Source organism: Scomber japonicus, chromosome 23 (genome assembly GCF_027409825.1).
Source record: "Scomber japonicus isolate fScoJap1 chromosome 23, fScoJap1.pri, whole genome shotgun sequence".
In the NCBI taxonomy this organism is placed as follows: domain Eukaryota; kingdom Metazoa; phylum Chordata; class Actinopteri; order Scombriformes; family Scombridae; genus Scomber; species Scomber japonicus.
This window is the reverse complement of record NC_070600.1, coordinates 10,883,963-10,895,528: the sequence shown is the minus strand read 5'-3', so window position 1 is coordinate 10,895,528 and position 11,566 is coordinate 10,883,963. Positions and strand designations below refer to the sequence as shown.

Here is an 11,566-nt window from a genome sequence, read left to right as displayed (position 1 = left end):
AATACTAGTTGTGAGATCTTTTAAAGCTGTATTTATCAGTCTGTTTTAATGTAGTGACTTTTTCTTATTGTACAAAATTCAATTGCAAACTTCTATGCAATATTTCAATAATACAAAGTGTGCATTTGTGTTGAAACCATAGACTGTATTGTTGAAACAGTACCAAAGACAAAAAAAATCTAAATGTGAAATTAAAATGAGTTACTAAGAGTAAGGGACACACAAAGAAATAAGTTTCAGGGTGTTTTGGTCCGTCATGCATTTATAACATTTTGCAAATAGCTTGAGTTCATCTGTTCATCTGTTGATATGGAGCTTAACCTTTAAATATTTACATCTATGAATAAAAGTGTTTACCCAATACAAACATGTTGTTGTTACCTGTTTTTCTTTCTTCCTTCATAAGTACTCCGGCTTTAATAGACACTTAAAGGGTGCAGCAGCATATCTTTTTCAACCCCGCTCTGAAATGAAGGCCACAATTCCTGCAGAGAATCACACTAGAAGAAAATATGTTCCATTCTCAGTCCATCTCACATCAAGAATTTACACATGACCACATGGGGGCGCTGTCTCACCACTTTAACCACATGGTATTCTCCATGTGTCATGTGAATACAAAGGAGGGGGGCATATTATCATTAGCACTACATGTTATAAAACCAATAAGCACATCTAAATGATATAAAGAATAATAATAATGAAGAAATAGTCAATAAATGTGAGATTGTCTGCTACATTCCTGGATATAGTATCAATTATACATCATATACTAAGTCAACACTCAAACAGCTTTAAATTATTATTTATTAAAACATGTGACAGATAGGATGGAGCTATGACAGCATTATTATTACATTTAGTCAACGCTCACACAACGAGGAATATCACAGAATGCCCAGTTTCCTGTTTTCAAGAGTGTCACTTCCATTCACACAACCGTCTTAAATAAAAATGAAAGGAATACAAAATCCTGCTTTTAATAAATAAAGAAACAGAAGCGCAGGCCTGTTAGTAATTACACATGATCAGGACTAAAATGCAAGAATATGGCATCAGTAATTGACATTAATGCGCAGCTACAAATGTATATCAGCCGTTCACTCCATTCTGTTGAAAAAAATAAAGAAATAACAGTGAATGAAAGATAGCTTATACGAACCCCGTCAACCAATAATATTAAACAGGCCTGAGTTAAATGAAAAAAGAAAAATCAGTCTGATCTTAATTGGTTGGCTTATAATATGAACAAGATTATTTTAGCAGCACTGGTACGCTCGTGACTAAATAACCGATTGTAAAATTCTGGCAAAATAAAATGTATTGACTATGTAAGATGTTGCAATTTCAATTTTGACAAAGTGACTGAAATTTGGCAAAAACTAGGAGGTAAACATGAGTGATGTAGGAAAGTAGGTGAAAGAGGCACAGAGATGTTATTGAGGGGGTGACAGGGACTTCTCAGAGTTATATCCGCCAACGTCTAAACCGCAGTCATCATTTCCAGCCGAGTCAACAAGTCTCTCTCCTCTTCCTCCTCCTCCTCTCATCCTGCCATCATCCTCCTCTTCATCCTCTTCCTCCTCGTCCTCATCTACGTCCTGCTCCTTGCGGGACGTTCTTTCCGTCTTGGGTCCTTTACATATCTTCAGGTGACGGGTGAGGTGGTATTTGGTGAGGAAAGCTTTGTGGCATTTCTCACAGACAAAGTCTCTCCGGCCCTCGTGAGAGTTCATGTGCTTCTTCAGGTGGTTGGTCTTGAGAAAATGTTTGTTGCACTTCGGGCACTGAATCCGCCGTTCACTGTTGTGTTTGCGGAGTAACCGGGGGAGGGAAAGAAACACCAGTTATTAGACACAAGACACACACACATTACAACAATCAAACTTATTAAAAATAAAGTTACATACTGGGTGTGAGAGAACATGTGCTGTTTTAGGTCATGTTTCCTGATGAAGGCCCGGTCACAGAGGTCACACTTGAGTTTCTCTGCACCGGTGTGGATGAGCATATGCGACGCCACGTGGGATTTCTGTGTGAACGACTTCTCACAAACTGTGCATCTGTAGTTCTTCTGACCTATTGGTGGGAAAAAAGAGAGAGAGAAAGACAGTCAATAAAGTAATATGCATGGAGTGATATCTATGTGCTGAACTGAACTCAATGAACTGGATTGTATTGGATAAACTGGATTGAACTGAATTTGTATTTGGACAGTAAAATAGATAGAAACAGATATATAGCGTTCTACCAACGATAATAGCATTTTCTTCATAAAGTATCTCAGAAGGATGAAAATGTTTTAAAAGGAATGGGGTAAAAAAAAAATTAAGGGAACTTGTCATGCATATTTTTAGTCAATATTTTTATTCTAGAGCTAAACTGGAATATGTTTGCATGGTGTACAGTTTTAAGCAGCCACTCTCTCCAGCTTCTCTCTGAAACAGGCTCCTGTCTCTTTAAGGCCAGAATCACAACTACATACAGTGCGGAAAGTATTCACACCCCTTCACTTTCCCCACATTTTGTTATGTTACAGCTTTATTCCAAAATGGATTAAATTCCTTTTTTCCTCATCAGTCTACACACAATACCCCATAATGACAAAGCGAAAAAGGTTTTTTAGAAATTTTTGTCAAAAAGTATTCACACCCTTTACTCAGTACGTTGTTGAGGCACCTTTGGCAGCGATTACAGCCTCAACTCTTCTTGGGTATGAAGCTACAAGCTTGGCACACCTGTGTTTGGGGTATTTCTCCCATTCATCTCTGCAGATCCACTCAAGCTCTGTCAGGTTAGATGGGGCGCATCGATGCACAGCTATTTTCAGCTCTTTCCAGAGATGTTCAATCGGGTTCAGGTCTGGGCTCTGGCTGGGCCAATCAAGGACATTCACAGACCTGTCCCGAAGCCACTCCTTCGTTGTCTTGGCTGTGTGCTTACGGTCGTTGTCCTGTTGGAAGGTAAACCTCCACCCCAGTCTGAGGTCCTGAGCCCTCTGGAGCAAGTTTTCATCAAGGATCTCTCTGTACTTTGCTCTGTTAATCTTTCCCTCTATCCTGACTAGTCTCCCAGTTCCTACTGCTGAAAAACATCCCCTCATAAAACCGAACCGAACTTTCTGCAATGTATTTCAATGGATGTGCAAGCATAGAATGTCCGAGTGTATGGGAATGGCTATACGCAGTGTGATTGGCTCATCGTGTTTGAGGTTGGGACTTAGCCATAGGCTGTGTCAATGTGTAGATTGACGAGGAAAAAAAGGAATTTAATCCATTTTGGAATAAAGCTGGAATAAAGCTGTAACAAGTAGTGTGAATACTTTCCGGATGCACTGTATATCCGTATATATTTGTTATCCTTGTACGTACCTGTGTGAATCTTGAGGTGCATCCTGAGGTTGCTGGGGTCACTAAAAGCCTTGCTGCAGTATTCACACTTGTGAGGCTTCATTCCCACATGCCCCATGAAGTGCACGTTAAGCTTAGTGGATGTGCTGAAGGCTCGTGAACACATGCTGCACTTGAATTTCTTCTCCCGTGCGTGGCCCTGACCTTTAGAGTTTGTTCTGGAGGTAACGTTGTTAGCGTTCCTATTACCGCTGCTCCTGCAGCCGCCGCCGCTGTTGTTATCTCCGTTTGTTTGTCCAGCAGCGTGCGTGTGACAGGGCCATGGCGACGAGGAGGAGCTTGAGGTCCCGTTGGTCAGCTTCTCTTCCTGGTGAGTGTGTTGCTGTTGCTGTGGTTGTTGCTCTTGCTGCTGCTGCTGCTGCTGTGTTAGTTGCTGCTGAGAGTGGTCCTGCTGCGATGGGCTGTGGCTGTGCGGAGGAGGTTGGTTATGGCTGTGGTTACTGTTATGGCTATTAAGATGAGACTTGAGCTCAGAAAAGGAGGAGCACTCTTTGCCACAATGGCAGATCTGGCCCTCAGGCACCTGAGGAATGCCTGTGGAGACATAACAGATAATACATTGGTCAATAAGAGTTAATAGACCATATCGGTAATGGATCAGTCATCATGTGAGTCACATCTCACCCATCAGCCTGCAGTAGTCTCTGCTGTAGTAGAAGAGCAGCTCCTGGTCCGGGTGGATCTCTGTGGTTGTACAGAAGAACAGTTTACCATTGGCAGGGTACGCCACCAGGTTCTGCTCATCACGGGTCCTTAACACACAAACAAACACACACACTTTAACAACATATTGCATCTCAAGTTATACTATTTTCATTAATACTGTGAACATAATGTACTGTGTTCTACAACATCATTATAATTTTCCACTGTGGTTATTTGTTGCAGCTACAATCACAATATAGATCTGTGCATATTTAACACTTTACATAATAAAGCTACACCTCCATCATGTTCTGTGTCATACCTTGCCTTGCGGACAAACATCATCCAGTTGCATTCATTTTCATCTGTTGTCACGATGTAGAACTCCAGCACATTGTTGTGGTACATCTGTGAAGGAGAACCACTTTCATGTACTCATCATGGTTTTTGCATCAACTCTGACAAACAGCCCAACCAAAGCCACCGCACTGACCTTCCATAACTGAGGTGTGTCTTTTTCTGGCCAATCAGAGAGATCCACATTGCTACAGTGCTGGCCAACCATTGGTCCGAAGCAGGTCCTCGGAGGAATAACGTCCCGCGCATAAACTCCTAAAAGAAAACATAAGAACATTTTGTCAGTATGCTTCTTAAGGTTTACTGGTAATAATCTAATATGGTCTACCAAACTTGTTTCTGTTGACACTACTTAAAAAAAATATTTAAAAATATTTAAATGAGGCATCTATCTACCTCTGCCAATGTATCAGACTACATAAATAATGCAACAGGTGTGTTAAACTTTAACAACTCCTGAAAACTTTGTTTAAGGAGGTTCATTTTCTTACCAAGCGGTTCGTCAGCCACTGAGATGCGAAGGCACAGTGGACGTGGGAGAGAGAGGCGAGCCCGGCTCTGGATGGGCGTGTCAGGGATGAAGGTGACTGGGCCGTGCTCTGGGCAGTCTGAGGTATATGAACGCTCACATAGTGTGCACCCTAATAGATGATGACAACATAAAAATCTATAGGTAAGAGTTATTTGAATCACTTAACAGTTGTTGCTTGTTAATAGTGTCAAGAGCTTCCTGTTATACATCATCTCAATGTAATCAATACAACTGTCTGAAGGAGCAATAAGCAATACACACTCACAGATGGTGTAAGCAGTGACCATGTTCTCCTTGTTGGAGGTCGAATCCTCGAGCTGCAGGCTGGAGTTGACCAGCACCAGGTTGTTTTCTGGCCCCAGCGACACCTCTGCAGTGATGGGAGACACATTTACTGCCTCCAGCCCCATCCCAGAGTGCCCATGGAGGGACACTGGCTCCAGCTGGCCCTGGCTGGCCATGGAGCCAGTGAGCACCACACTGACAACACCTGAGTTCAGCTCCCCGTTTGTGTGAAGCTGCTCTCCGAGCCCTCCTGCCCCTCCTCCCCCAGCATTGCCCACTCGCCCCCCCATATGATCCGGCTCCATCACCACTGGTAGCTCGAGCACAGGTGGTCCATGCAGGGGCATCACCCCACCAGAGGAGTCCACCCCAGTCAGGCCCTCGTGCGGCTGAGGCTGCCTTCCCCCTCCAAGCTGCTGCTGGTTGTCAGACACCACCCCAACCCCGTCCATGGTGGCCAGCTCCTCTCCCATCCTGTCAGGGGACATGGGGCTGCTGACACGCGACTCCATGGTCAACCCTGTGGAGTCCAGCTCATGTGCAGCAGCCTGGTGGAGGTCTCCCTGGCCACTGACCTGTCTAGAATCCATGGGCACCAGGCCCTGCTCCAGTGGGCCTCCAGGGCCACTGTAGGGGTCCAGACCTGAAGGATTGTTGCTGGCCACAGACAGGGTCCCATCCATGTTAAGGCTGCTGGGGTGAATGTACTGAGGCGGTGGACGGTCGGCCAGATAAGACAGGATACCTTTAGCAACAAAGAGATCAAGCAGTCTGGGTTCAACATCAAGCACCACACCACAACTATCAGCCTGACTTAAAATTCATACAACACCTGGCAATATGTGTCGAAAGTAGCTGCTCTCCAGGTGGGGGTACGGAGGGGGTGGCAAGGAGTAGTTCCTCTCCGGCAGGCCGCACATCACTCCCCTGTCCCCCAGAGGACCCATGGGTAACATCAGCGACAGAGCAGAGGGGAGGGAGCCCAGGGAAGGACCCAGGCTGGGGATGGCCACTGGCATACCTGCACCATAATAAAGAGAATTAAGTTTATATTAACATGTATCTACAGTATGTAAGTGAGGAACACAGGAGAAATATATTCAGAAAATTCAAGTTAAAGAACAGACTATACAGAAATACATCCATTACACTTAACACATGTCAGGAGGGGACAAGGGAGAAGTAGTAGATGTGTCTGTAGGGGATCTTTATATGAAATGTTTTCTTGGTCTGGGAACACATCACATGACAGTTTGAGCAAACGGTCTTGGTAGTAGTGCCTTCATACCTGGGGTGGGAATGGGGTTGTGTGTGGGGGAGGTGGGCAGACCCAGGTGGCTGGCACTCACTGAGGGCACACTGAGCTGGTCCATGCCCACAGGACTCAGGTTCATGTCATTCATCCTGAACAAACAACACAGGCAACCAACATAATAAAGCAAATAATCAGCTGTTCTGTGTTTTGGGGCTGTAAGACATACATCCAAACAGATTATAGTCGACAATTAACAAAGGAAACGATTCATATTTGTTTAAATGAGCTCCTGTTTGTCGTTGGTAGAATATTAACAAGTACAAATGCAACCTACGTATGCAGTGTTAGCCACATTAGCTCACCTGAAATCAACAACAGTTGTCCATCAGTAACCGTGTGCCATTTAAATGGGTCTCCCTGTGAAATAAAAGACCCAGCATGAAAACAGCTTGGCCACCTGTACGGTCATCACATTTGCCACATCTGTCTTGTTTAAACATCTGAAACTGTGCTTCAGTTAGCTGACACTTCATCCAGAGTTGTTTGCAACAGCAGACACTTTAATACACTGCTAACTCAACATTAGCCTAGCTCACTAGCTCTATAAATCGTCAAAACTGAGAACGCTCAAGTGTTTCAGCTAGGTAAAAGTAAAGATAGATCTCGCTACCATCGTATATGATGCTTCGTTGTAAAAACTATAGTTTATCGGAAAGGTAAGATGCCTTAAAAACAGAAACATACCGACACAATAGCTCCCTGAACGGGGCCATGACAACATACTACCCTCCTGCGCAGGCGCACTAAGGAGTGCGCTTGGAGCCATGTTTCCTGATCTCAGCTCAGTTTTTCTGTCCTCCAAACTGCTGAGGCTCCAAAGGAAAAAATATAATGTTACTTTGTTTAAATGATCCCCTCCAGACCTGCTTGAAGATTAAGTACTCTACTTTTAATAACATTTTCTCCATAAAAAGAGTTAAAAGATCTTGTTTAAATCCTAAAATTACATCTACTCATTCTCCCTTATTAAAAAAAATCTAGAATCTATAAATATTTTTCATTTAAAATCTTTAACTAGCTATATTTGACATTATATGTGTCCCACTTTACTGTAAAGTCCATTCTCAGTGTGTAGTGTACTGGAGGCCTCACGTTTCCACATCACATGGTGTAAGTTGAATATTGTACCACAACTAGCTCCAAACTATTTGTGTATTTATGGACATTTTTAAAACTACATTTTCAAATTAACTGAAAAATGTGATGATGATCTGTTTAAAAGAGTGTACTATTTCAATAGAATAAATATTCACTTCATTTATGTTAACAAAATCACATTCACCATTCAAGGTAACTGAAAATAATTTAAATTGTATTTTTATTTCCCCCACTCACTCTTTTCAGTTTTTTGTCATCATGTTTAATCTTTCTGTGCATTTCACCTTCAAATGACCACTTTTTATAAAGCAAGATTATAAAAATGTACTGAACTATATTTGGATATTTTACATCACAACAAGTACAAAGCTGAAATCAGCATGTATGTACAGTATGTCCCTGTGGGAAACAGGAGGAATATATTCAGGAAATTTAAGTTAAAGGATGGACTATACAGAAATACATGCAGTACACACATTTAGGATTATTTAGCATGTAAAGTCCCCCTCCACTCAAAAATATGTTTTCCATCTTGTTCCTATATTGTTGGATGTTTGAACTTCATTGTGCAGATGCAGAGTTTGACACTGAAAGGGTATTTTCACATTCAGCTGCTGAAAAAAGTAGGAAGTACATACTTTAGTTTCACAATATGTCACAGTGCTTTAAAATCCCCATTCACATTTTTCAGCTTAATATTTGTTGGGGTTTTTTTTTACATCTTATTCTGTGGTTCACCTTTTAAATCACCACTTTAATAAAACTACTGTAGATGATTTACTGAACTCTATTTCGATCTTTAAAATCTTGGAATCCTTAAAACTTGTCCTCATTAATATAAGTGATTCATTAGAATCAGTGAGGTCAGTCATTATAAACCTAATATTTGCTTAAAAGCATTTTTTTCATGAACAATACCTCACACTTTCAACGGAAGGAGGAAGACGTTATGTAAACAGCTTTATCTTGATGAGAAAGCTACATGGGTGCATCTCCGCCCCAAATCACTCCCACCTTTGCCTGTAGTCTCATAACCTCAACAAACAAGTTGTCACATAGACCAACTAAGTCCTGATCAAGGAGAGTCTACTCATAACAGAATACACTAGACATTCGCTCCCAAAGTGGCGAGGTTTAAAAGGAAACTCTTGCACAAGACACGACATGATTTTGAGGAGACTCTGACATTTGGGTAAGTTGCATTGATTACAGTTCATTTGACTTTTGTGCTCAAGTTATTTGCATGTATTTTAGTGTTTATTAAACATGTCTTCCTTTTGGTTCTTAGAGGGATGTCTTATCATCACAAAGACTTCATGGAGCATATTCCATACGTCCCTCCACTGGCTCTGCACGGCATCTCCATGGATAACAGCGCAGCGCACTACAAGGATGCCCTTCGGCTCGGACTCCCCTTCCACCTGGATGCGGCATACCTCGACCCTGTGCACGGCCAGAGATTGCCCTACAGACGATTACCCTATTTCCCCTTTCACGGACAAAGTGTGTGTGATTATTCCTTTGAGCCCGCGTTCATCCGGAAAAGGAACGAAAGAGAGAGGCACCGGGTGCGCTGCGTAAACGAAGGTTACGCACGGCTCAGGGACCATCTGCCGCAGGAGTTTGAGGACAAGCGGCTCAGCAAGGTGGAGACTCTGCGGGCGGCCATCGACTATATCAAACACCTACAAAGCCTGCTGGAATTAAACGTGTCCGGGATGGAGATGCCACTTGCAGATGTGCGCAACCTTGTGCCACTACCGCAGAGGACAGACTGCAACAGTGATGGAGAATCCAAAACCGGCCTCAGCGACAGTGGGGAGATTATCTTTTAGCTTTTTATTCTCTCTTTGTGATCTTCTGTACATGACAGAAAGTATAAAAATACAAAATAAATGGAAAAAAGAATGTAGATGAACCTACTGGTGAAAAACTATTGTGCATGAAACTTGTATTACTACAGTAAAATGTGCCACTAATAAAAAAATGCTGTAAATGAGTAAAACATGCATAGTTGACAAAATACCACTGTCTTTCATTCAATATAGTCTGTACATTGAGTTTACACATAGTTTATTTGGAGAGAAAAATCAATTGTTTTCAAAAATAACATTTTTTAGTATGGAAGTTCATGTGTCACAAAATAATCTAAACTTAAAAGTCACCATATTGAAGAATGAATCAACTCAACTTCAACTTTATTTATATAGCACTTTAAAACAACCACAGCTGAAACAAAGTGCTGTACATAAATAGATAAAACAACACAGGAACATCAACTTTTAGGTTTAGATTACCGTTATTGTATATCACATTTTTGTTGATGAATGTTGTGTGCCTTATGATATTATCAACTAGGTCACTGGTAGTTTTTTATTTGTTCACACACTCTTTTCACGGCACACTTTTTGTCTTACAAAAGCAGGAAAAGCACAGGTAAAATTAATAATATTAATGATGACTGCTTTACATTTAGGTGAGTCAGTTCCAGGAATCCATTACTGTGTATGCTGACCCGCTGACATGGTTTACTGGGACAATTAATGGAATGAAGTGAATATTATTATTTACAGTTGTGCTTTTCCTTTCATTTAACATATCTGCTGTGAAAATGGTCTTTATTTTCATTGGAGTGACACTGCAAACACTGAATTACTGAAAATTCATTCATTTTAAAGAAGTCAGTGTACATAGTCTTTACCGTATTGTAAAATTCTGGCCAAGTTATTCTGACATTCATTACAGACTAACAAAGAAGTGTTAGGTTTAGGGTTAGTGTACAAGTGAATATAGCCATGAAAAGCCTTATTCAGACTACACAGTATATAGAATTAAGATTATTTTCCAGGACAATGAGCATCTCACCTATTTACATATTGAAACAGTGAATTTAGTGTACATACCAAACCTCCATTTGGGAGATATAGAACACATTATGTTTGTATAAAATGTAATTCTTGTGAACTTAAACAACTTAATTATGATAATTTCAGATTTAATTAATGCTTTTAAAAACAATTCTATTAAACCAATAAACCAATAATAAAAAGCTCATGCAACAATGAGATTTCACACAAACTTTTTGCGTAGACTAGTAAAAGACATGAATTCACTCATTTGAAAGGACTTGTGTATTCTCTCGGATCCTACGAATGCACCAGTACTAATGTGAAATATCATCTAATGTACAGTGATATGCATTTACTTTAATGACAACGAATGAACAACTACCTGAACAGCTCATGCAGTGTTTGTCCAAACTCATGGAAGCACAAACACACATTATGATGTTGTGCTGTTGCTGTAAACTCTGAAAAGCTACTCTATTCACTATACTTTGGACAATGTCACCTTCTCAATGTGTGCCACCTGATTGGCTGCAGTACCCATGCACAGGTGCAGGGGTGCAGGTAATTACATTAATTAGTGACTCAGCTCCAGAAATACCCCAAAATACACTGCAGACATTAATTGTGTTATTAATTACACCTGTTATTTTCCTGTTATATGACATATTTAAAATATCTGTCATGAACAAAGTCTGACCTGTGTGAAACTGACACTCCACTGTCTCTTTTTAGTCCATTGAAATGAATGTTGTACAGGCTTAACTGATCCCCAAAGCACAGAATAGGCATCTCAAACCAGAAAGTGTCTATTCTGAAGAAAGTCTCTCTTGTTTTGGTTACCTGAGTGCTCTTCAAAGACCACCTACTTACTGTACAATCTCTGGGTTTTCAGGAAGGGTTTCCTCTCCTAATAGCTTGAGGAATGCATTTATCAGGGACCCCTAGCCCCCGCAAGAACCTCCAAAAACACCCCCCCCTCCTTTCAGTTTATGTGTTTATGCTTCCCACCTCCGCAGGCCTGCATGGAAACAGCTCACATTTTCTGATTTTCGGTAATACCACAAATTTGGGAAAA

General features: G+C 41.2%; 1 protein-coding gene across 1 annotated transcript; it reads right to left on the bottom strand.

The window, feature by feature from the left end:
* Positions 1 to 820: 820 nt before the first annotated feature.
* prdm4 (PR domain containing 4) lies at positions 821 to 7,277 on the bottom strand. The gene is made up of 12 exons (XM_053344224.1): positions 7,229 to 7,277; positions 6,847 to 6,901; positions 6,518 to 6,633; positions 6,062 to 6,250; positions 5,210 to 5,974; positions 4,904 to 5,053; positions 4,549 to 4,667; positions 4,378 to 4,463; positions 4,035 to 4,162; positions 3,372 to 3,944; positions 1,911 to 2,079; positions 821 to 1,803 (listed from the first exon to the last, which is right to left on the bottom strand). Exons 3-12 carry the CDS (start codon positions 6,630 to 6,632, stop codon positions 1,437 to 1,439), a joined length of 2,661 nt encoding a protein of 886 aa, XP_053200199.1. The 5' UTR covers position 6,633; positions 6,847 to 6,901; positions 7,229 to 7,277; the 3' UTR covers positions 821 to 1,436.
* Between the last annotated feature and the right edge of the window lie 4,289 nt (positions 7,278 to 11,566).

Coding starts and splice junctions, on each gene's coding strand:
- prdm4 (XM_053344224.1), bottom strand. CDS start 6,632: ATGAATGACATGAACCTGAGTCCTGTGGGCATGGACCAGCTCAGTGTG. Junction 5,975..6,061: donor CTTTCGACACATATTGCCAG/GTGTTGTATGAA, acceptor TTGTTGCTAAAG/GTATCCTGTCTTATCTGGCC. Junction 4,668..4,903: donor AGTGGCTGACGAACCGCTTG/GTAAGAAAATGA, acceptor GTTTTCTTTTAG/GAGTTTATGCGCGGGACGTT.